This window comes from Erigeron canadensis, chromosome 5 (genome assembly GCF_010389155.1).
Source record: "Erigeron canadensis isolate Cc75 chromosome 5, C_canadensis_v1, whole genome shotgun sequence".
Classification (NCBI taxonomy): Eukaryota; Viridiplantae; Streptophyta; class Magnoliopsida; order Asterales; family Asteraceae; genus Erigeron; species Erigeron canadensis.
Window position 1 is genome coordinate 11,294,033 of NC_057765.1, and position 26,178 is coordinate 11,320,210.

The 26,178-nt window shown below is 34.2% G+C and overlaps 2 protein-coding genes and 2 long non-coding RNA genes across 4 annotated transcripts; 1 reads left to right on the plus strand and 3 right to left on the minus strand.

Annotated features, from left to right (window-relative positions):
- Positions 1-2,487: 2,487 nt before the first annotated feature.
- On the minus strand, positions 2,488-4,270 carry LOC122599154. Its single transcript, XR_006323878.1, has 3 exons — positions 4,154-4,270; positions 3,432-3,503; positions 2,488-2,531 (listed from the first exon to the last, which is right to left on the minus strand). It is a non-coding gene; the product is annotated as an uncharacterized LOC122599154 (long non-coding RNA).
- A 12,526-nt stretch (positions 4,271-16,796) lies between these two features.
- LOC122598857 lies at positions 16,797-17,754 on the plus strand. Its single transcript, XR_006323762.1, has 2 exons — positions 16,797-16,835; positions 17,546-17,754. It is a non-coding gene; the product is annotated as an uncharacterized LOC122598857 (long non-coding RNA).
- A 6,746-nt stretch (positions 17,755-24,500) lies between these two features.
- LOC122601197 lies at positions 24,501-25,019 on the minus strand. The gene is made up of 2 exons (XM_043773960.1): positions 24,752-25,019; positions 24,501-24,646 (listed from the first exon to the last, which is right to left on the minus strand). Exons 1-2 carry the CDS (start codon positions 25,017-25,019, stop codon positions 24,501-24,503), a joined length of 414 nt encoding a protein of 137 aa, XP_043629895.1.
- Positions 25,020-25,184: 165 nt separating this feature from the next.
- LOC122601198 (uncharacterized mitochondrial protein AtMg00860-like) lies at positions 25,185-25,730 on the minus strand. The gene has a single exon (XM_043773962.1). It carries the CDS (start codon positions 25,728-25,730, stop codon positions 25,185-25,187), a length of 546 nt encoding a protein of 181 aa, XP_043629897.1.
- Positions 25,731-26,178: the final 448 nt, after the last annotated feature.

Consider the following 26,178-nt stretch of genomic DNA (forward strand, 5'->3'; position numbering starts at 1 on the left):
CATATGTATAGGTATATTTTAAAAGAAATGAAATCAACATCATATTTTTAAAAATGTATCATAACTATACATTGTTGATATACAAAAACTATACCCTTATGTTGAAAAGTTTATAATTTTAGTACACGCGAAATTACCATTCTACTCTAAATCAATTAACTTAAACAACCATTCTATTATCTTCTAAAAAATATTTACTACTCGTATATATCAAATATCTTTAAATCAAATACCTACACCACTTGACGATATGCTGTCACCAACGGTCGCCGCCACCATCATCATCCATCAATGCCACCACATCACTATCACTGCCATCGTCGTCGTATTGTGGGAGTACCATGCTCGTATATTATTGATTTGTACAGTTAGTTATAAAATTTGTACCTTATGTTACATTCATCAAGTAGGATGTTCAACCCGCCCGACGGGTGGCGTCCATTTCTGCAAGCGTCTACATTTATAAGTCAAGTTAAAAGAAAACAAACTTTAATAAAATAACATGTAGTATTCATTTAATGTGAAGAAAAAAAAAACAATGTTATAAAAACTAAACATAAGGTATAAAACTTTTGAAAATCCGTTTTTCTTTTTCAGAGCAATATTATAAAAACACCATCATATGTATGTTTACCCAAAATATCATGAAGGAGAATAATTATAAAAAATTTCTCAAAACATGAAAAGAAAAAAATGCAACAAAAGGAATTGAAAGGAAAACCGGATGAGATATATGTACAAAAAGAAGAATAATTGTAAAACATTTCCCAAAACGTGAAAGGAAAAAAATACAACAAAAGGAATTGAAAGGAAAACCGAATGAGATATATGTAAAACAAAGTTTTCCAAAAAAAAGGATAGTTAATTTATTTTATCAAAGTGTAAAAAAGCCAAAAACATCATAAAAAACAAAGAAACCTAAAAAATCAACCCGTCGGAAATTATATTCAAAAACAAAAAAAATAAAAGATACCTATAGCAAAAATTTTGAAAACAAAAATGCTATAATAGCTCTAAAAAACAAAGAAGTTATAAACTAAATGTTAAAAAGAACAATCTGTAATAGAAAAAGAAAAGAAGAAAAACAAAAGATTACAAATTTTAAAAAATCTAAATTTCTAAATAAAAGACAAAATGTTAAAAATTCAACACATATACTACAAAAGTTACAAAATAACTGATAACAAAAAAAATTTAAAAACTAAAAAAATACAACAAATTATAAATTTTTTTATATATATAAACCCAAGAATAACTTTTTTTTTTCAAAGATAAATAATTTAAAAAATTGCTTAAACACAAACAATTAAATCCAAATAACTATTTAAAATGAACTATATTTAATATTTAATTATAATGAAATGAATACGTATAAAATTTCACTGTTAGAAATGTAATATTTGAAGGAGGTAAAGTGAAATTTTGAAACTAAATAAGAAAAATAAAATTCTAGATAAAGGTTCAAAGTGAGGTTAGAACGTGTGACATCTCTTATAATAAGTAAGTGGTCTCCCACTTGCAAATTCAAAACTTTATTTATAATTGTTAACTCTTTTACTTATATTTAAAATATATGTGAAGACAAAACAAATACTATTTACATTCTATTTTCTGGTTTTTCAAGTATTTCACCTTGCACTTCGTGTCTTATTAGTTAAATTATGTATTTAAGGACTCGTACGAGAATAATTTTTTAAGTCATTATTAGTGTTTTATGAGCATTTAGAATTTAGAAAAATTGCACGTGGACTCGAGAATAAGAGTAATATTAGTCGTCTTGTGCAAATACCAAATTAAGTGACATACTTAAAATTTAATCAATTAAAGATTAGATGAACAAATATGGTCATGTTTACATCCACTAGAAAGCTATTTAAAAGATGCAAACAAATATGTTGACAAAATGAATTAACGAGTCTCGAACATTCTTGAGTGATCGAGTCAAATGAGATTTTGGGAGGGTCGAAGAGATGGTCCCAATGGGGATTTGGCCACAACCAAAACCCTATCCTCCCTAACCTACTCTCTCATTTCTATCTTTCACTTTCTCTCTTTTCTCTCTCCTCTCCATGGCCGCCCCCTCCCTTCTTTCTCTCTAATTTCGGTCTACAATATCACCACCATTAATTATCATCAAGTTTCTTCACTTTTTTTTTATTAGTTTTGGGTAAGCTATGCATAGACCTATATGTTTAAATGTTTTTTATCACAAAATCACGAAAACTATATGTAACACCCCGAGCTAGGGCTCAAAATATTACGGAAATTATATAGCACACAGTGGAATTATCGTAGAACATAACTACATGAAAATAAAGGATTCGGTGAATCTAAGCCAAAGTTTAAGGTACAAGATACAAAGTAAACAAGTAGTCATGAATGAGAAATAAAACGGGTCATTACAACTAATTTCATAGGTACCAAAAACATAAACCTAAATGGACAACGGATCACGGATCCATGGGTGTCCCAATCCAAGCTCTAGTAGAAACGACAAGTAGCTAATCAATACTCCAACTTCACATGAATACCTGAAAAGTGCACTAAACAAAGTCAAAACTATGTTGGTGAGTTCGTAGTGATGGATCACATGAAGCCATCGCCAATAATCACAATACATATAAGGAAGATCAAGCATACCGGTAGCCTTCACGTGCCACACTAACAATCCATCAAAATTTCACAATATAAACAAGCGTGTAATAGTAAACATATATAATGCCAATGCCAAGTAGAAATCGTATGCATGTCAATGTCATAATGCGTATGATATGCATGCCAATGTCGAATGCGTATGATATGCATGCCAATGTCCCAAGTACTCGTAGAGTGGCCTTACGGTTCAAAAACCTGCCTTTAGAACCATTCGTGGCCTTACGGTTCAACAACCTGCCTTTAGAACCATCAAAAACCAACCAATGCATCCCAAATGCATTTCCCCAAACCGCCCCAAACCTTGGTTTACCACAAAGTCCCACAAACTAGCCAATATCCATATCGAAGCTTAAGTGTGTTGCCTCTATCACAATTCCATCAATAATCATCCATCAATCCAACCAACCGAAACCATGCGTACATACACTTAGGAGGATTCTACTTCCAACGAGTTCTCGATGCTTATATATAGGGTCACCCGCAGCCTTCCCACCACATACCAAACTCTTTGAAAGTATAATCGACATCCATGTATGCACAACTATCCTAATAACTACTATAATCCAATCATATGCATAATCAATCAATCAATTCATCAAACAATCCATCGATCAATCCATAATTCAATCAACATTCAACACACACTATTTAATCATAACTAGTGCAAATAGATAAATTAGAACCATCAAACCATCAATAAATCAATCAAACAATAAACATGTATGGGTGCACTTTCCAACCCGAATCTCAAGCGAGTAGGGAACTACGGAACTCACCTTGGCTTCCAAGCTACGATAACAAGTTAATAAAGAGTTATAAATGCTCAACAACCGCTACGAGTCCGCAACCTAGCAATAAATATCATATTATCATCAAAGTCAACTCTATAGTCCTAAAAAATTTGGTTTAGTAAGATTAAGGTCGAGTCACAACTCTTAGACGTCTAACCGCTTTCCCGCGTAAGAACAAGACACATTTGACTCGACATTTTTAAAAATGGATGAAGATTCATGAAAAATGAATGTTACTACAAGAAAGTAGACTCTTATACGATTCCAACGATAGGTCATATGACTCGATTGGACTTACGGATCAAAAGTTATAAGCGTTTGAAGTTGACGAAGAATTTTCGGTTCAGCAAGTTTTCACTGCGCCGCAGTGGGGTCTGGCACCTCCCACTGCGCCGCAATGAGCCCAATCTGCAGCAGAAACATGGCCAAAAACAATCCAAAACATCCCAAAACCCCATTTTTGACCCAAGATCGACCCAAGGACCTTTCCAACTCGTTTTTAAGCATAAAAACACATATATAAACATAACCCATATCTTAGTTTCGATTCATAACATCAAATCCTTGCTAAATCCATTTTGACCCATTTCAAACCCTATTTGAACCCTAATTCGATTTTGCCTGATTTGTGACCCGAATTCGCTTGCATTCAACTAGAAACATGTAAATAAACATGAAATGATAATTATGGGATGAATTTGACTTACCAAAACCTTCACCTCGTGCTCAAACCCGAATTTGACCCGAATGGGAGAATCCTTCGACTTCAAAACTTGAATTTTTGAAATGATGAAGATGAGATGATGATGAAACTTAATCTTGCATTAATCTAGCTTGAGATACACTAATTGGTGAAGAGAATTTAGAGAGAGAGTGAGATTGTGTGTGTGTGTTCTTGAGAGAAAGATAGAGAGAGAAGGAGATGGGGAAATGAAAGGGGTGGTGGAGGTTGGAGGTGAGGATAAGGGGGGTGGGGTTGGATCATGGGTTGACCCACTTCACACATTACTAGCTCAAATAAATCGTTGCCCTTTTGTTGTCTAAAATCATATCGTCCAACGAGTGGTCAAGTGACCCGTTAAGCGTTCTGCCCATCATTTAATCTCAAAGGAGCTAAATACATCATTAATTCAATTTAATAAGCATTTTTTTATAGAAGTCAAAGGGTCAAAATTCACGGATGTTACACTATACATATATTATATATATAAACCGGCTATGTTCTTCTCTTTCCTTTCAAAACTGAAATTATCATCTTCATCTATGTTTTTGATATAGAAATTAAGTGGGTTTCAACCTCAAATCCGTTTTTCATGAAAACGGGATATGTTATCCGGGCATTGACCCGGGAAACGTTACGTTTATTTTTTGCAGGATTATGTTTAGATTTTGGTTTATAGCAAATAATCATGAGGTTTTTTAATTAATAAAAAAACACCTAGACAATGTAATAAGTTTACAAAGTCAATAATAAATAGTTTTTTGTAAGACCATTTTTGCTACCCAAATGAAATTTATATTAAAATATAGATAAAAGTAAGCACATAACAATACTATATTTGAAGTTTTACAAATCATTATAGTTAAACAATATTAGAAAAAATATGTCATTATTAAAAATTAACTTAAAAAACCATTTATCCACGCATAAATGGATCTCTTACCACTTAAAAACATTTATTTATTAATAAAAGGTTTAAAAAACGTAGACAGGAATAACTACTTACAATGATAAATATGAAATTTATCAAATTAATATACATAAAATGAATATTAAAAAAAATATTGATGTCAAAAATAATTTTCTGTACTAAAAAAATTAAACTTATGTGAAGCAATCACAATCATAAATAAGCACTTATATAAGTTAGTATATTTAAAAATATGATAAATAGAAATTAAATGTTGGTTTTAGAAAATAACTTGAAAAATAATAAAGAAAAATTATCTGTGTGATATAAATGAATTATAAAATGTATGGAAAGAATAAAAAAAAATCTTAAAGAAAGGGGGAACGGAATCGAACCCGAGTAGAGTCTGGGAAAGGAAACGACAATTACCATCTCTTCCAATTCAAAAGGGTTGTATTTATTTGCTAAACGTGTTATTTATACTGTTTAAATTGCGGTAAAAATAATTAAAAAACCCAGCACACAACCCCGTACTTCCGTTTTTATTATTATGTATAACTAGTGTTATACCAGCCTTTGGCCAGGGATAACTAGAAGATATAGATTCGAACTCAGGGTCTAACACTTATCAGACAAAAAATCACATAATTAATAATATGATTTACTATATGAAAAAGTTTGTTAAAGAATAAAGAAATAAAAAGTAAGTTGTTTTTTTTTGAAATGTTAAATACACTAATGAGAGTTTTAGATGACGTATAACAAGAACTTATCCCCTGAATTTTATCATATATGTATATCTCTTTTATACACTTTTAAGACAACTTGTTGAAACACGTCGGACTGTTCAAATCATGACCAGTTCGACTACAGACGTGCGGAATTCGATTGTAATCGACTTTGAGGTTGCTGTATAATTAATGGACATATAAACACGAATTACATGAAGAATAAGAGATAAGAACAGATGTAAAACTCGTGAATATCATTAATCATATAGATATTACACCAAATCAGTATACATCTGACTGGCATGGGGTATAGATCTCTACCCCGTGCACTATGGACGATTTCTGTCTAGACTCAAACCCTCAAACGTAAATTATAACCTGTAGATGCAGATTCGTTGTGACAATCGCAACATAGATTTGATTATCGTTTATCTTTTAGGAACTTGTTTGTAATCATTTAAATAAGAACTTGTGTTGATATTTAATGATTACATTTGAACTTCATTGTTATATCTGTTTGTGTTTTATATTGTGTTTGTGTGTTATATATTGTTTTGCAGGTACAAGAACATAGAATCAAGGTTTATAAGTGTCATAAAACACTTAAACGATGATTGGATGTTATGTACGAGCCAAACGAAGCAAAACAAAGAGTCAAAGGCACGTCCCTCGTGCTGACGTCATCAGCATGAAGGATTACCCTCATGCTGATGTCAGCACGAGGTGAATTGACTAATTGTTAATCCGGGCTTAATTAAGTGATTAAGGCCGAAGCCCACACAACCCAATATCAACTAGTATAAATACAAGACCTAATCTACGGAATTAGGTTAATCGTTTTGAATCTTAGTGAATCCTTGTTAATTGTTTTCGAATTCTTCATGAATTTACGAGTCAAGGTTTTTTGTTCCTTCGTGTGATCTCCTACACAAACCACAAGCTTTGTGCATCTCCTTGGGTTGGTTAATTGCTTATTAATCAACAAAGGCAATAGCAATCTAGTTATCTCAAGAGGATTCTGCACTCTTGACATAACGAATCGCGTCTTATTACGATCCACGCAACAATAGGGCACCTTACAAGTGGTATCATAGCCCTAAGGTTGATTACCAGAAGGTTTAAGATCGTTTGATTAGCTATTGATTGCAATTTCGTTCGAAATTCGTGTTAATTTGCATTTTCGTGCTTTTCTACATGCTACTTCGTGTTCACGTCATCTGTTAACTTCGTGTTAACTTCGTGCCACGTCAGCGCGAACCACTCTTCGTGACTTAGGTCGTGACTAGTGTTTCGTATACTTCGTGCCACGAATTCTTTGTGCTTCGTGCGATGTGTACTTGATGGAAGTCATACAGCTTCGTGCCACGTGACTTCGTGTTTCATGCCACGTGACTTCGTGCTTTGTGCCACGTGTACTTCGTGCCATGTGTCCTTCGTGCCACACGAACTAAGTAGTATTTCGTTTTATTTGAATTCAAAGGATTCGAAATGACGACTTTACCAGCTGCCGCAAACTCACCCAATGCCCTACTTATCAGCCAGATGATTATGCACGATCATGAGGTTGGTCGGGGCAATACACTTCCAAAGCTTTTCCGTATGGAAAATTATTGGATGTGGAAGAGACGTTTTGACACTGACATGGAAATGTAGCTTGTGATAACTCAAGGTTTTGATTGGCCTTCATATGAGAAGAATGGAGTGATCGGTATGTATACTTATGTTGATATGCCTATTGAAGAACGTAAAAGATACGCTGTTGAGGGACAGGCATTGTCCACTCTTACTATGGCCTTGCCTCAAGATAGTGTAAATCTGTTCAAAAAATACACTAGTTCAAAGGATTTATGGGATGCTCTTGAAAGATATTGTGAGGGCGATGTAACTTTGAAGAAGAATCGTATCAAGCTTCTGAAGCGCCAGTATGAAGCCTTTAATGGACTGAAAGGAGAATCTCTTGACGAGATTATTATTCGATTCAGTCATTTGACCACTGAGTTGTCGTACTTTGAAGTTGTTTATCCTCAAACTAAGCTAGTTGATAAGTTTTTGGATTCACTGCCTAAGACATGGACTGATTATGTTCATCAACTTCAAGATGATCAGGAATACAGTACATAGGACTTTGAAAAGGTAGTCTCCAAGCTAAAGGACAGAGACATGAAGAGAAGGATTAAAGATACTCACTCGGATTTTACACAAGATCCATCCTTATATCATGCTAAGTCTGTTCATTTAGCAAGTTCCAGCTCAGGAAACAATGCATTTCTAAGTGGTGCAGAAGCTACACCAATAGTAGATGTTGAAGGTATTGCTGGATATGTTGCTTATGACAATACACATTCGAATGTCAAGAGCAATGTACAATCTTTTCATTCTATGCCAATGAGTATGAGTTCTGCAGAAGGAAGAATGAGTGTTTACTCAGCCTTTTGTAATGCTCATGAAGCATTTATTGGAGGAAAGATTACTGATCCTACAGTAATTGATGAGGATTACAATCAAATAGATCCCGATGATTTGGAAGAAATAGATCTACAATGGCAGCTAGCTATGCTTACTATTAAGGTCAGAAGATTCACTCAGAGAACTGGGAGACCTATAGGTAATGGCACTAAAGGCTTTGATAAATCCAAGGTGAAATGTTATAACTGCGATGGATTTGGTCATTTTGCAAGAGAGTGTCAACGACCTATAGGATTGATAATACCGTTGTTGGTCGTCAAAATTACAATCAAGGCGGTATTACTCTGAGTAATCATAAGACGCAAGCAATGATTACATATCCTGCTACTACACAACAGCCAGTTTCGTCACCATTTTCGGAGTCAAAAGCTTCTGTTGTTCAAAATCCAGATGGTACTTATCAATGGGATACACAATCTGATGATACCTCGAATCATGCCTACATGGTAGAATTATATGATGAGGTAGCCGCAACAATAGGGCACCTTACATAACCTAATTCTAGTATATATAGGCTGCTACATGGGCTGGGCTTCTATCTCGTTCGTAGGCCTTGAACTCCCTTACACGAACTACTAACCTCGGTTGACGTCATCACAAAGTGATGATGACGTCATCACGACCTTGAAGACATCTTTTCTTCTTCATAATCGGCCTATAGAATTGCATTGCGACGGACAACAAAAGCCTCTCAGAAATTGCTTCTACAGACTTCCCCTTTTCCGTTGCAATCAATTCTAGATGAACTTCGATAATCAATAGCTACCGAAAAACCTGAATCCACTGGCTCTCCCTTAACTGATGATATCGAGTGTTCTTGTTGAAACTCGATCTTCGGACATCGCATCCTAATCTTCAAACTACAAAGTCCCTGTCCCTCTATGACAACCAATCAACCCAACACATCTCATTGTAGTTCTCCCCCTCAACTGTTAACCACCTCCGAATTAAGCATTGCCACCTTTCACTTAGGATCGTCGCTCTCTTTGTCTAATCGGCATATAATAGAGAAATTGAATTTCCAACAATCAGTATCAAATCAACTAGCTATCACAAAGATAAGAAACTCTACAACCTGCATCACAAAATGTAATACCATAGACCCTGTCTCAACTATAGCAGCATCAAACTCCGTTTTGTATCTCCACAACTCTACCAATAACCTGAAGTCTTTCTTATCGGATCTCCCCTTCAGTTATATAAACCGCTAATCACATAAAGATCTTAATCTCGCAATGAAACTTATATATCGCCTGATTATTATCCTTACATCATGGAACATAGATAGGTTCAATCTTCAAATACTCAAACAACAAAAAACCAGCTTCATCATTTCAATACTTCAACAAAGTTTTAACTATGTCTCGTATCTTTACAATTTTATCAATCACCCGGAGTCTTTTCCAATCTGAGATCTCACTAAGGTACAATCTGCATGTACTTGAACCACAAGTGATCAACTTCATTGCTCCAATATTTTGACAAAAGTTTCCATAACTGCTATATAGAAGATCATTTGTTGAACAGTGTCAATCAAGACTGAAAACACTATGATCTTCATTACTCAAGCATTTTAAAAGTGTAAACGCCGTCAATTGTTAATTTTAACAGAATAACACTTTGATCACCACTTCGTCTCGAGTATATTAGAGTTTTGCTGAGAAAACCAAAGAACATTCTGAAATTTTTATTCCCCCTTTTTCTCTACAAATACTCTAAAAATCAGGCTATAATAGGTTACGGTATCTCTCATTCTTGAGGTTCCTCAAAATGCTTAGAGCTCACGACGGTTAAAGGTCTATGCCAAACAAGGTATACCCATTTTCCCTCCAAATTTTCATGGGAAAACACATTTACATGAAATGTTGATATTCATGTAAATTTTTATTAATAAGGCCGTGGGAAAATTTTGATAATTGTCGAAAATTTTCATCCAAAACGTGCCGAAAACGCACAAAAACGGACCAAAAATTTTTCGAATGCTACCAAACTTCAAATCTCCATGAATCATGCCATTTTAAGATCATGGGCAAAAATTATTTTTCCCGCCAAAAGTTTTTCGAATGTTACCAAACAAGGAAGTAGACATCTTCGTGATAATGCAAACACGAACTTGTTTCAGATCGATATATATCATCTTCAGCTTGATGTCAGCGCGAAGTAGTTAGGTACTAAGGCATGACGTAAGCACGAACTTGATATATTTGTGACTATCTTCGTGATGACGTCAGCACGAAGGAAAACCTCCTCGTGTTGACGTATACACGAACTTAATCAGATTCATGATATCTTGTCCATGAACTCGTGGTTGTGAACTTGATCCATTTCGTGCTGATGTAAGCACGAAGTCAAACGAAATATCATGCAAATAATAGCCACTTCGTGCTGACGTAAGCACGAGGCTAAATCCTCTTCGTGCTGACGTAAGCACGAAGTTACATGAATTTCTTCATCTTCATGAATATACACACGAATTCGACAGAAAATCCTCAATACAGATCACGATTGAAGACTCAAAACGTCTTCCCTGCTCTGATACCATGTTGAAAGTGCGGTTTGGACCGATTAAATCACGATCTAACAACATCTAAGTGTGCGGAATCCACTTAGATTTGTCTTTGAGGTTTTTGTAAAATTATGAACATATAATCACGAATTGAACAAAGAACCAGAGATATAAAACGAATTCCTTTATTAATCAGTCATCTCGATTACAATACAATGATAAATCTGTATTGAAAACATCTCAATGATTACGGATTACAATCAAGGAGACGACAATAATAATGAATTACATGGTGGACACGGTGTATAGATCTCTACACCGATCCGTTGGACAAAATCTGTTGCAACTAAAATCATCAATCGAAACCCTAGACCTAGGTGTTCTATATATAGGCTGCTACACGGGCTGGACTTCAATCTCGTTCGTGGGCTATAAGCTCCTTCACACGAACTAGTGACTTCGTGTTGACGTCATCACGACCTTGATGAAGCCTTCTCTTCATCACGACCAGCCTCTAGAATTGTATTGCGACAGACAATAAAAGCCTCTCAGAAATTGCTTCTACACAACTATAAAGCTATATTTAGCGAGGCTCTTTTTTTTTATATCCTAATTGCCACATTCTCCAAAGTCTGATAAACTACTTTACGCAGTTCATCGACATACCCTACACATTACATAATCTCATAATTAAACTGTAACACCCGTCATTTAAAAACTTGGATTTTCAAAAACTTTGCCAAACGGCGGTTAAAAGGTCACGGAAAAGGATCACTTTAAAACTGTCTCACCCGTAACCGGATGGTACCTTTATAAAATGGTGTTACTAATGTGCATCATCAAAATAATATAAATGAAATCCAAGTTATGGCACCAACATGAATGCTATCATTATTACATGTTCATAAATCATGAATAAAAGTAGCCAAGACACAAGGCTATAAGGTGAAGTCTAAGCATTCAACGTCTAATGCTAAATCTTCTTTATTACTTCTACCCATCTCGCTGAGTTAATCCTTTCCTAGCTCAAGCTTGCTTATCCTAAAGGCACAACATTTTTAAAAGAACAAGTGTTAGCTAACAAGTTAGCTAAGTAAGATAATATGAATTTGAGAACATTTGCCATTTCATAATATATTAACAAAATCATCTTTTAATGTTAATATCACATACATATAAATCATTGCACACATAGTCATATCACATTAGGATCATTTTATACATAATATGCCTACTTTTTTTCTTTTCTTTACTTTATTTCATGCCTAGACGTAGGCTAAGTGACATAAGCCACTTATCTTAAGGATGTGGGGTTGTGTGTAGGCGGCCATAAGACCTTACATGGAGTCCTCACACCCGACATGATAAGTAAACCATAAGGTGGTCCATAGGCGTCGTTAAGGAAAGACAAAGTCATTTTCAACTAAATAAACCGTTTATGCCTTTATGCAATGGTGGTTAGTTACTCCACCCGGAATAATCAAGCATAACTATGCCACGGGAGGTATCATGATTCCCAAACCATGTGACCACATACGCCATAGCTCCGAAAGACGTCGTCGGGAATCCAACGGACCACGGTCAATAAAAAGAGGTGGAAAATGGAAAGGAATGGACGGAAAGTCAATAATTGACCAAATACACAAGTATATGGCAAGTATGACTCGGGAGTCGACAAGGAGGTGGTGAATTGAAAACTTAAACGAACTATTTAATCTTTTAAAATGCACTTTGTTAATGAAAAGAAATGATTTTTGAGATTTGATATTTAAACTACGAAAAGAAAACATAAAAATGAAAATTACAACTAAAGTAAACAAATAAACAAGCGATCAAATATCAACATATATGTTTACTTAGACATGTTTTCCCCCATCGTGCAATGTTCGTGGTTGATTTAAATAGACAATGAAACCGGGTTGACAAACACTTGTTTATGGGACTTGACTTTTGCTTGAGAAATGGCGTGACAAAATATCCAACTCAATTAACTAGACGGTCATCTACGATAAAAGATTTAGACATTAAAATCACTTGAAACGATAAAAATGAGTATTGCGGTCACAAGTATTCCCCATTCCCACCGTTTGGCATGAAAAATAACTCAAGAGGCTCGATCAAAATACAAGTAGGTGTCCCTTTATCTACCCAATCCGAGCTAACAAATTATAAAAACATTTAGATGGTCATCTTTTAATGCAATTAAAACTTATTAATTTACGAATCTTATTTGACCAAATGACTCCAAAGGCAACATATGATTTTACATTCATAACCACGATGTGAAAAATCACCAACATATACAAGTTCAATCAAACGGTTATTTGCAAACCACTAATACATGTCATGTTAACAAAATTTATTAATTAATCAAAGTTTGATCCTAAAAAGTCAAAATCCACAAATAAATGTTTATCAACCAATTAACCATAAACAATAAAGGGAAAAATATTATATTGTCTAAGCAAACATATAAGAATCACTACTCCATATCATTAACACAAACAATCAAATACACGCATAGACATATGCAACTCATGTTTATAATAGTGAAATCAAGAGTAAAATTTACAACCCACAAATAGAAAACAATGGATGGATGGATGATAATGCAACTATCGTCAATCTTCAATTCCAACAAAAAGCCCCAAATCTTCCAATCAAAGTGTCACTCTTTAATTTTAGGATAAGGAAAATGGTGGGTTTAGATTTGGGATAGAGATGGTGATGGTGATGGATGATAGTGATATGGGTTTTCTAAATGTGTGTGTTGATAAGTGATTAAAAAAAAATAAAGAAAAAGAAAGAAAAGTGGTGTTGGTGTAGCTTAAGCTGCTGCTGCTTTTATGTTGATAATAAGCAGCTCTCCTCTTTTTTGTTACTGCCTGATCGAATATAAGGTATCCCCAAACTAAATTTTCTAATTGTCCGATTTAGCCCCTCTGCTTTTTGTTACTGGCTGAAAAGAAAGACCCTCAAAATAAATGTGTTAAGCTTTTTTTTGCTTTTCCGCCACATGTCATTTCTTGATTAGCTTAGCTAATTAATTCTATGTTCTTTAGTGGTGGGACCCGCATGAATAATGCAATAAGAGTGCTTTGTGTAACAACCCTCATTTTTATAATATTATATAAGTGCTAGTTGTGTTAATTGTGATCCCGTGAGCCTTAGTTTTATGAGAAGCTAGTGAATAATGCCCCTAATTAACAATCTTAAGCTATTATTTAGTTCTAAATCAAATTTAATAAAATACCTTAGCACAAAAATTTTAGAGATGATCAAGCGGGTGACAATAATAATAACGTAAGTCTCACAAGTTGAGACACCAATCAAAAATTCCTATGAAATATCCAACAAATCAAAAACTAAACCAAATCAAGTAAATATGATCATGATAAATAAAATTTCCAACTAAAAATATAATTGGAAGTTATATGTGCGTAAACGCGTCGAACCTTAATAAGTAAGTATATATGCTTAAAAATAAATACAAGTTTACAACCAATGGCTTATGTAACCAACTAAAAATATAAAAATATATCCATACATGTATATATACATGACTTATACATACATGAATATATTCCTAACTAAAACAACCAATTACTTACATTTTACTAACAAAACACTTACAAATTAAATCCATACTTAACATATACCTACACTTATACTTATACAACAAAATTTTATAAAAAAAAAAACGTGTGTCTTTCCTTTTCCCACTCCTTATGGCTGGCCCCTTTTACCCCTCACACACCCACAATTTCAAATTCACATTACACTAAAGTCTCTCTTGAAACTCACACAAAATACACTCTTCACATACCCTTCACACACTAGTCATTATTCTCTCAAGAAAAACTCTTTTTCTCCCTCTTTCTTTCTTCATTTCGGCCAGCCAAGAACAAGGGTGAAACAAAGCTAAAATCCATCTAAACACTTGTTAATAATAAGGGTTTAAGTTAGGTGAAGCAAGGGTTTGATTAGGCTAAGGTTTAAGGGTTGTTTTGAGGTTGAAATAAGGGTTAGTGGAGGCTTTTTGGGTCACGAAAATCTGCACTTTTTCTTCAACAAAAACTTGTTCTTCAAGGGTATATATCTTCATCTCTTTACTTGTTTAATCTTGTTTATGTTCATATTAAAAAGGTTTCATAAAAAGAGTATGTTTTCTTTATGTTTTATTTCAAATATACACTTAATGAGGGCAAAGTTGATAGGATCTTTCTTCTCATGTTAGATCTATGAAGAAAAATCCAATGATTCAACTAGTTAAGACCCAAAAGTGTGGATATATGTTTAATAGTTCTTGATGTGATTTTTCCTTTGAAAAATGGTGATATTTATATATATCATAAAGATTATATTTCTGGAAATTTTATAAAAATATGGATTTTGTTGTTAAAAAGTTAGATCTATAAAAGTTAGCATAAAAAAGGTAGATATGTGTTGATAGTTTGTAAAGTAACTTCTTATATAAAAAGATGAACATATTTTATAAAATATTTATGCATACATTTCTGGAATATTTCATAAAAATATATTTTTATGTTGATGGATTTTTGATGGATAACGATTTATGTTAAAAAGTGTTGATTTAAGTACATGCATGCTAGATTTAAGAAGGTTGGATTTGTTGTTGGATTATAAGATGAAGCTAGGCTTGTCATAAGTGAAAAATATGTTAATATTATTTTTAATATTCTGGAAAAATTAGTATAATGTCAAAAATATGAGTTTGGAACTAAACAAGTTAAAATATGCTTGAAATCGTAAACCGAAAGCTTGTAAAATTGCATTTTGAGCACACACATGCACCATAACTTTATGACCATGAAAATATGATGAACATACTGGAAATATGACATATTAAAAGTATAAAACTCAAGTCATTTGATGCATGGCAAGAATAAGCTCAAAATTCGCCTTTTCGGGTCAAATAATCACTAACCGAAAGCACTAAATTGCACATATCACACCACCACCACCATCACGACTTGAACCACCAAAATACGATGAACTTACTGTGAATATTGAATTTAGAATGAAAATCCATTTTGAAGTACCTTAATAGCCTAAGAAATGAGGCTAAAATGACTATTTCGGTAAACGATTTTTAACCGAAAAGTCCTCAATTTAAGCAAGACACAAGAGAGGTTAAATTGATACAAATTTATATTGATAGAAGTTGCCTAAAAGGCCTGGAATTTTTGGACTAAGACTCTTGTGGTGATTTCCAAGTGTTTTTATGATTTAATGAATTTAAATGGGATTTAAAGGATAACTAAATCAATAATAAATTATATAAATCATGGACTTGGCCAAATTCACATAACCAATGATAAAAATATCTCAAACATACTGGAGAAAAATAATCACAAGAAAAGAACCAAGTTTTATATGCTTCAAGAATGAATAACTAAGTTAAAATCACTAATTAATCACCATTATTAAATAAATTAATAATAAAGCTTAAATAGATACATAAATCATAATATTACAAATTTAAAAACTTGAAAATCAGTAGATAACCAAAATATAATGATCCATGAATTTTAAAGGCAATTTAAGAACTTAAAAATAATTATAAGGAATTATTTAATTAATTAATGAATAAATGGAATAAATAATTAATTAAATAATAAGAAATCAAGGAAATTAATATAAATCAGAAAATATATTTTAATATCCATAATATTACAGTACTAATGTCAAATAATATTACCAAGCTAAGTGTACAAAAGAAATCATGCGTATCAAAGTCAAACTACCGAAATTCCAATAAACGCGCAAAAACGTATAACACGAGAACTACTCTTATCACCAATTCTAACTTAACCAAAAATTTTGAACATCATAATGCACTTTGATTCCATAATTAAGTAACAACCAAAGATAGGCAAGCGTACTAGCATACGTCTCATGATCTAGTGTACTAGTTCATGTAACACACACTTACGTTGTGTATATTTTGAATATCATGGTTTAGGCTTGCTTGTGGGACGACACCACTAGGCGCACTTCACTTTTGATCAGCCCTCTTTCACCCTCAAATCAAGTGAGTCATAGCCCCCTTTCAAACTATTTTATGTGTTTTAACTATCGGGGTGAAAAGCATGATATATAAGCTAAATTGCTTTTATTATTACATATATATGAAATGATTCTTGATATTATGATTATGAAATGAAATTGTTTCGTATGTTCATTATGATAAATGATTTATATGATGAGCTGGAGTTCTGTCAAACCGCTTTTTTCGGTTCACTACTATTTACTCCGATTATGGAGGCCTGTAGTTAGTTAGTTGCGCAACTAAGTTTCGTCCACCCACCCATTAGTGTAACGGTGGAAGGTTGGTTGCCTTTGTGACAACTTCCACTTCCAGTCCGACCACGGGTGTTCTAGCTACCTTACTTAGGTCGTCTCCATGGCACGACCCATTATTATTATTATTATTATTATTATTATTATTATTATTATATTATTATTATTATTATTATTATTATTACGGCACTTGATTGACAGCTTGTGCAAGATTTGTATTGAATTATACCCTTGTGGTTATATGATAATGATTTTAGTATGGTTGATTATAGTAAGTTGAACATACGCTTTTCAAATGGTATATTGGAGGTATACATGGAAATTTTGGTGACTCTCAAATTTTTGATTATGATGGATATATATACTTATATGTTGTTAGTTAAAAACCTATGAACTCACTTAACTCTCGTAGTTGACATTCTTTTTCTTCATGCTTTTTAGGTTTAGAGCCGTAAGTTAGCTAATGGACCGCCTCTGGATGTTGCATTTGTTTGTTGCTTGATGGCTTGTAATGCAAACAATTATCTTTTAAATTTTGGATTTGGATTATGTAATGGTTTATCGACAATGTAATTTGAACTATGTAACCTCTTGATTGGGATGATTTTAATACTTTAATTATGATGTTTTCCATTTAATCTTTTGTACCATGTCGTTCTGTGGCATCTCGTGTTTCCGCCGTAGTCGGGGTGCTACACTTTGCTTTCTAGTCCCATTTTCGGTCCATGGCAGCAGAAACAACGAACTTGAATAAGAAAGACTTGCCATGTGTCATCACCTAGTTGGTCCTTGAATTTTACTAACAAACTGTAACAGAATCTGTTGCAAGCTTGGTCCTTTTTCTAACGGGTGGTAGATCTGCACTAGCTATTCTGGTCCTTTTTCTAACGGTTCAGCTCATCAACATGCCAAAACAATTTAACATAGATAATGACTTAAAGTGCAAACTAATAAAGAATATTAGCCATTAAAAGTATAACAAAAACATGAATAATTTGGCTAATATCAACATCCCACACTTAGCATTTGTTTGTCCTCAAGCAAACTCTCAAAATGATTTGAATAAAAGGTGACTTTTAAGCATGAAATGAAACAAAATGGGTTATGGATAAATGGTGAAAAACTCTACCAAAAGGGTCTTGAATTACCACACACATTTTATAAATATGCAAATAAAGCCACTAAACAATGATAATTGTGATCTTTCAATGAAGCTCAAATAATATGATCACTAAAATTATGATGCTAATTATGAACAAATGGTGTATTTCTTAGATGCACCATTAACTTTATTAAACAAAGTAAATGGATATATTTATATACAAAAATACAACTTAAACATTCCAAATGTGGCATTATTTTAACAATGGTCCAAGTAAAAGACATTAAACCACCCATACCTACATTTGTGTTTTGTCTTTGGCGGGTTTTAGAAAACACTTTCCACTCCAATATATAAACCATTTTTAAGCCGAGACACATAATTACTTGCCCCTTAGGTTTGCCTATCAATAGTTACTAAGCCTTAAATGAAGACCTCCTTATTAGCTCAAGTTTATTGAAAAACATATTCAAACTTAATCCTATCTTATTTAATTGAAAAGCAAGTAAAGACCTTTTGAGGTTAAAATCAAAAATTCAATGCCACCTTTTGAGTCACATTTGCAAATTTTGAAGTGTTTGAAGATCTCACAACGCCTTTGATATAAAGATATGCATATAATGTAGGGCATTGCAAGATCAAAAATACTCCTTGTGACAACCTTGGAATTAGTGATATATAATAATGTCGGGTTGCCACAAGGTCCCCTCATACGTTACTTGCCTTCAACTAAGTAACGTAGAACTAATTTTGGATATCCTTCTCTCAACTAATTTACTAATAAGAGTATACATTTTAAAATTTTCATTTAAGGATTAATAACTATGAATAACCAAACCTACAGGACGTTCATTATGTCCTAAAGGCCATGTATACTATGGAGTGAAAAGCCACAAATAATAGAATATGAGCTTTCAAAGTCGATTATCACCTATGATGACGTTTAGTATCTAATATAGGATCATTGACCACATTTGACTAATGTCAAAAGAATGCTGAGTTTAAAAATGGGGAATGGCCATTTAATAACTAATGTTGATTTTTCTTGGTCAAGGTCAACACCCAAGACTAAGCTAAACCAATATTACTCATTTAATGAACACCCCAAATTCAAACTCTAAAAACTTATTAAAACCATGATCTATTTATTTATTATTATTATTTTTTTAAATATATTTAAAAAAAAAAAATTTCATGACGCGTGCCCGAAAGACGTCATCGGGATTCCATCGGGCCGCGGTCAATAAAAAGAGGTGGAAAATGAAAAGGAATGGAAGGAAAGTCAACAATTGACCAAATACACAGGTATATGGAAAGTATGACTCGGGTGTCGATAAGGAGGTGATGAATTGAAAACTTAAACGAACTATTTAATCTTTTAAAGTGCACTTTGTTAATGAAAAGAAATAATTTTTGAGATTTGATATTTAAACTACGAAAAGAAAACATAAAATGAAAATTACCACTAAAGTAAACAAATAAACAAGTAATCAAATATCAACATATATGTTTACTTAGACATGTTTTCCCCCATCGTGCAATGTTTGTGGTTGATTTAAATAGACAATGAAACCAGGTTGACAAACACTTGTTTATGGGACTTGACTTTTGCTTGAGAAATGGCGTGACAAAATATCCAACTCAATTAACTAGACGGTCATCTACGATAAAAGATTTAGACATTAAAATAACTTGAAACGATAAAAATGAGTATTGCGGTCACAAGTATTTCCCATTCCCACCGTTTGGCATGAAAAACAACTCAAGAGGCTTGGATCAAAATACAAGTAGGTGTCCCTTTATGTACCCAACCCGAGCTAACAAATTATAAAAACATTTAGACGGTCATCTTTTAATGCAATTACAACTTATTAATTTACGAATCTTATTTGACCAAATGACTCCAACGGCAACATATGATTTTACGTTCAAAAACACCATGGTGAAAAATCACCAACATATACAAGTTCGATCAAACGGTTATTTGCAAAACACTAATACATGTCATGTTAATCAAATTTATCAATTAATCAAAGTTTGATCTTAAAAAGTCAAAACCCACAAATAAATGTTTATCAACCAATCAACCATAAACAATCAAGGGAAAAACATTATATTGTCTAAGCAAATATATAAGAATCACTACTCCATATCATTAACACAAACAATCAAATACACACAAAGACATAAGCAATTCATGTTTATAATAGTGAAAATAAGAGTAGAATTTACAACCCACAAATAAAAAACAATGGATGGATGGATGATAATGCAACTATCTTCAATCTTCATTTCCAACAAAAAGCCCCAAATCTTCCAATCAAAGTGTCACTCTTTAATTTTAGGATAAGGAAATTGGTGGGTTTAGATTTAGGATAGAGATGGTGGTGGTGATGGATGATAGTGATATGGGTTTTCTAAATGTGTGTGTTGATAAGTGATTAAAAATAAATAAATAAAACGAAAGAAAAGTGGTGTTGGTGTAGTTTGAGCTGCTGTTGCTGTTATGTTGATAATAAGCAGCTCTCCTCTTTTTTGTTACTGCATGATCGAAGATAAGGTATCATGATTCCCGAACAACGTGACCACATACGCCCTAGCTCTGAGGAACTAGCATGGGTTAAGCTTAACACAAGACTTTAATTTTGCTCGAGACTTATTAAATTTATATTAAATTAGGCTACACTTTCACCTAAACTAATCACATCTTTCTTTCTTTACTTTGTATTAGCTTAGGCTACACTTTCACCTAAGTTAATCACATACAACTTTCTTTTACTTTAGGGCCCTTAGACGTGCACATGAACATGACAATCCTAATCATAAGTCTAGTGACTAGGTGATCAAGCCATGCATACAAACATATAACATACGCTGTTATGTCCCAGAGGTGTAACAAGATACCAAGGTATAATGTACACAAGTAGTTATAGAGGGGGGGTGAATACAACTATTTCGTTTTTCCTATACTTTCTCTTATAAAGGGTTTTAATTGATCCACTAAGTATATTAAACAATGTGAGTTATAAGAATTAATAAAACAGTAAAGCAAAAAATAAACATTCTTAGGCACAGATTGTGTTTTTCAAATGTAATCCTTTATTAAGAAATAATCTATACAAAGAATTACAGGGTTGTTGCGGAAACAAGATAACCTACAACATCTAAACAACCCTATGAATTGACAAACAACAATCAAATAAGTTCTTTCACAAGAGAAGCAGCCCAAGCTGACTTCCCACATACGAGGCTGTGTATAAGAGCAAAGAGAACTTTTGTGAAGAATGATTCAAAGGAAATGTCTGCATATGCCTTCAAGGATTGTAGCTTTTATAGGCGAAAGCTTCAGTCTCTCTTGGTATCCAAATAAGCCACGTATTGTTCTTCTGTTGGATGATCAGGGAATATTGGAACGTGCCTTCATCGTACTTGTGGTCCCCAAAACCTGCAGCATGTCATTTTGATCGTCCAATGAGAGTATGGACATGCATATGTAAATAAACCACCAACCCAGATTTTAGGAACCTTCCTAGTCATGTCATACATCCTTATCAATAAATCCAGGCTGTAATCTTCACTAACTATTTAGACACAGATTGCTCGTTTGCCAAGAGCAAATCTGTCTAAGTGTTTACAAGCTGACTGCTAATCCCAAGCTATCTTCCACCAACAACTTGATCTTCTATCTTCAATCCTCCTCTTTGATTTGGACTGAATGCTATAACCATTTGATGCAGCTTGAACAACACTAGCTTCCATAAGATAAACAATTACAATATATGAAGCATGATTTGAGTCAGTTACAGATCGCAAGTTGTGTCAGCTTAGTCTTACCCAGATCAGATTACAAGAACCAAAAGATTACTAAGTGTTTATATATCAGATTTGTCATCACCAAATTTACAAAGATCATTGAGACTCAACATAAGCACATCATCATTTCATAATCTTATAACATTATCATATCAATATTTCATTTCATAAGTACAAACATCCTACCTTTGCAACCTGTAAATGCAAACCATACAACATAAATGGTAAGCCACATGTCCCATAACAACCTCCCATAATCACCATTTAAATTACTTTTAAGCATACATAAACATTCGGAAAGTTTAACTTATGAAAACGGGTTTTGTTGTACTATCAGGTGACAAAAGATGTTATCTTACCTCGGTACAGCTTACCAACAAGTTACGTATATCTTATAGTGCTTGCTAAGTGTTCCCGACAACCTAGAACAAGTATAATAGAATCATAAGTCAACCTGACACTTAAACACACTTTGGAACACTCTGATATATGATATACCAATAGTGGTCTCGTCGATATCGGGATCTAGAACACACCAACCAAAAGACCAAACAGTGGTCACGAAGGTACCTTGGTGTGGTCTCGGCAGTATCGTGGACCAGAACCAAAACACCAAACAATGGTCACGAAGGTACCTTCGTGTGGTCTCGGCGGTATCGTGGTGCAGATTAGATTTAAGCCTTTTTGGACACCTATTCAAAATCTATATGACCATAACACCTTAAAACGACCTGGAGACATAAAATTAACATCTTTTATGGTATAATTGATGACTTTAATCCATCAATTGATCCCTTAACCATTTACAAACATTACCCACTCCATTGATCTCCCGAATGACTCAAAATCGATAATGAATTGTAATTATCTTTACCCAAAACCCTAAGACCAGGAATAAGATCAATACAATTGATTCATATGATCACAAATCAAAGGGAAATCACCTAGTAGATGATCAAGAGGATCCAGAATCTTAAAAAAACTTGCCCAAAACACCAAGAAATGGAAGATTTCGGAAGGGATTTGCTTTGAAGGAAGGAAGGGGGCGGCTTGAGGGTTTTCTCACACACGTATGATCTGGAGAATGAAAATTAGGTATTCTTAATTGCCACTTAACCCCTGGCCATCATCTCCTAAAGTTCCATTTGAGTCCCTTGACTTCTAAACGTTACTTTCTTAGGTTAACTTTCCTACCGGGGGTGTTAACGATCTAACAAGCACTTAACTTTCATACTTTACCTTAAATTAGGTTCATTTAACATATCTTGATCATTTAATATTAAACACATAAGCATTTAATCACATAATCTCATATAGGGCACATAAACTTAACGAACCTAACGTTGACTAACGGTCAAGTCAATAAGTCAAATTTAAAAAGTTTGGGATGTTACAATTACCTCCCCCTTAAGAGGATTCCGTCCTCGGAATCTCATCAGAAATGAACAAATGAGGATACTTCTCTTTCATCACGGACTAGGTCTCCCAGGTTAAACTTTCACCAAGATTGTGATTCCATTTGATCAACACCAGGCCAATCACCTTTCGACGAAGTTTCTTTTGCTTCCTTCCAAGTATTGTCATGGGTTTATCAACCATTCCTTTTCTTAGGATCAATACTCACATCTTCAACAAGAATCACACTAGACTCTTTTGCCAAGTATTTCATCAAATATGAAACATGAAATGTGTTGTGAATTCCATCCCATTCTGGAGGTAATTCTAACTGATAAGCTAGATCTTTGATACGCTTCAATATCTTGAAAGGTCCAATGAAGCGAGGACTTAGCTTTTCTTTCTTTCGAAAACGTATGACACCTTTCCATGGAAAAACTTTCAGCATCACCATGTCACAAACTTTAAACTCGACCGATCTTATTTTCTTATCGGCATAAGCTTTCTTACGTTCTCTTGCAGCTTCTTTAGCAATATTGACTTTTTCATCTGTAATTTGAATAATTTTGGGTCCCGTAAACTGCTGATCATCGGGCTTCAACCAAGAACTTGGAGTCCGACATCTTCTTCCATAAAGCATTTCAAACTGTGGCATACCAATACTTGCATCATAGCTATTATTGTAAGTAATCTCAATGAATCGCAAATGATCATCCCATGCACCACCATATTCAAAAACACAAGCCCTTAACATATCCTCCAATGTTTGAATTGTTCTTTCACTTTGCCCATCAATTTGAGGATGATAGGCGGTGTTCAAATTTACTTTAGTACCTAATGCCCACTGAAGAATTTTCCAAAAACTGGATACATACTTCGTGTCTCGATCTGAAACAATTGATGAAGGAACTTTATGCTTTGAGACGATTTTCTTTATGTACAACTGCGCCATCTTGGTCAACGGTACATCTTGACGTGTCTCTATGAAATGAGCACTCTTCGTCAACCTATCCACATTAATTCATACCATGTCATTTTCGCTTGGTGTCTAGGTAGCTTAGTTACAAAATCCATGGTAATATGATCTCATTTCCATTCCGGAATCTCCAACTGCTGTAACAAACCGTATGGCTTTTTGTGATCAGCTTTCGCACGTGCACAAGTCAAACACCTCTCAACAAAATGAGCAACTTCTCCCTTGATGTTTGGCCACCAATATATAGGCTTCAAATCTGCATACATCTTTGTAATACCGGATTGAACTGAATATCTTGACCTATAGGCTTCTTCAAGAATCAACTCTCGGTTACCACCAAGCAATGGTACCTAAATTCGACCTTTAAAGGTCTGGAATCCACGGTTGTTCATTTCCATAACAAGGCGCTTCTTCTTCTTACCAATACCAATTTTGTCAACATTCTCTTTCAGAAGAGCCTTATCCTGGGCTTCCTTGATGCAGTCAAGTAACCCTGACTTAGCTTGGACAACCATACTCATCAGTTTGCTAGAAGAAATCTGCACCTTTCGACTTAGTGCATCTGCAACAACATTAGCTTTACCGGGATAATACTTAATCTCACAATCAGAATCTTTCATAAGTTCCATCTATATCTCCGTTGTCTTACATTCATATCTTTCTGGGTAAACACATATTGCAAACTTTTATGATCGGTGTATAATGTACACTTAGTACCATATAAGTAATGCCTCCATAGTTATAATGCAAACACCACAGCAGCTAACTCTAAATCATGTGTCGGGTAGTTCCTTTCATGAGGCTTCAACTGGTGTGAAGCATAAACAATGACTTTGTCCCTTTGCATAAGAACACAACCCAAGATCATCAGTACCTTTGGGTAAGGCGAGGACAGGAGCTTCACATAACTTTGTCTTGAGCGTTTGAAAGGCCTTTTTTTTAGTTTCAGTCCACACATACTTCACTCCTTTCTTTGTCAATTCAGTCATAGGTTTAGCTATACGAGAGAAATCTTGTATAAACCTTCGATAATAACCCGCTAAACCAAGAAAACTCTTGATTTCCGTGGGTGTCTTTGGCTGTTCCCATTTGGAGACAGCTTCAATCTTTGCGGGATCAACTTTAATACCTTCAGATGAGATGAGATGCCCGGGAAACTGAACTTCTCGAAGCCATAATTCACACTTTAAGAACTTTGCATATAACTTTTTCTCCCTAAGAACCTCAAGAACTGCTCTTAAGTTCTCACGGTGCTCAGCTTTAGACTTTGAATAGATAACAATATCGCCAATGAAGACAGTCAGAAAATGATCTAAGAATGCGCGACATACCCGATTCATTCAATCCATGAAAGCGGCAGGAGCATTTGTCAACCCAAAAGGCATGACAAGAAACTCATAGTGCCCATAACGTGTACGAAAAGTTGTCTTGGCCACATCTTCCTTTTTGACTTTTAATTGATGATAGCCGGACCGCAAATCAATCTTTGAGAAGTAAGAAGCACCATGGAGCTGATCAAAGAGATCATTGATACGTGGGAAAGGATACTTATTCTTAGCCATTCGCTTTATAGCTCACGGTAGTCTATGCACATACGCATAGAACCATCTTTCTTTTTGACAAAGAGAACCGGAGCTCCCCAAGGCGAGGAACTTGGACGTATGAAACCTTTATCAAGTAGCTCTTGGAGCTGAGACATTAGCTCTTTCATTTCTGTAGGAGCCAAACGATATGGTGCTTTTGCAACAGGAGTAGCACCGCATACAAGATCAATATGAAAAGTGACCT

Excerpts from the sequence above, each read along its gene's own strand:
- LOC122601197 (XM_043773960.1), bottom strand. The coding sequence starts at position 25,019 with ATGGAACTTATGAAAGATTCTGATTGTGAGATTAAGTATTATCCCGGT. Across the intron at positions 24,647-24,751 it reads TGGATTCCAGACCTTTAAAG|ATTTGAAGCCTATATATTGG; the intron begins GTCGAATTTAGG and ends AGATGTATGCAG.
- LOC122601198 (XM_043773962.1), bottom strand. The coding sequence starts at position 25,730 with ATGAATCGGGTATGTCGCGCATTCTTAGATCATTTTCTGACTGTCTTC.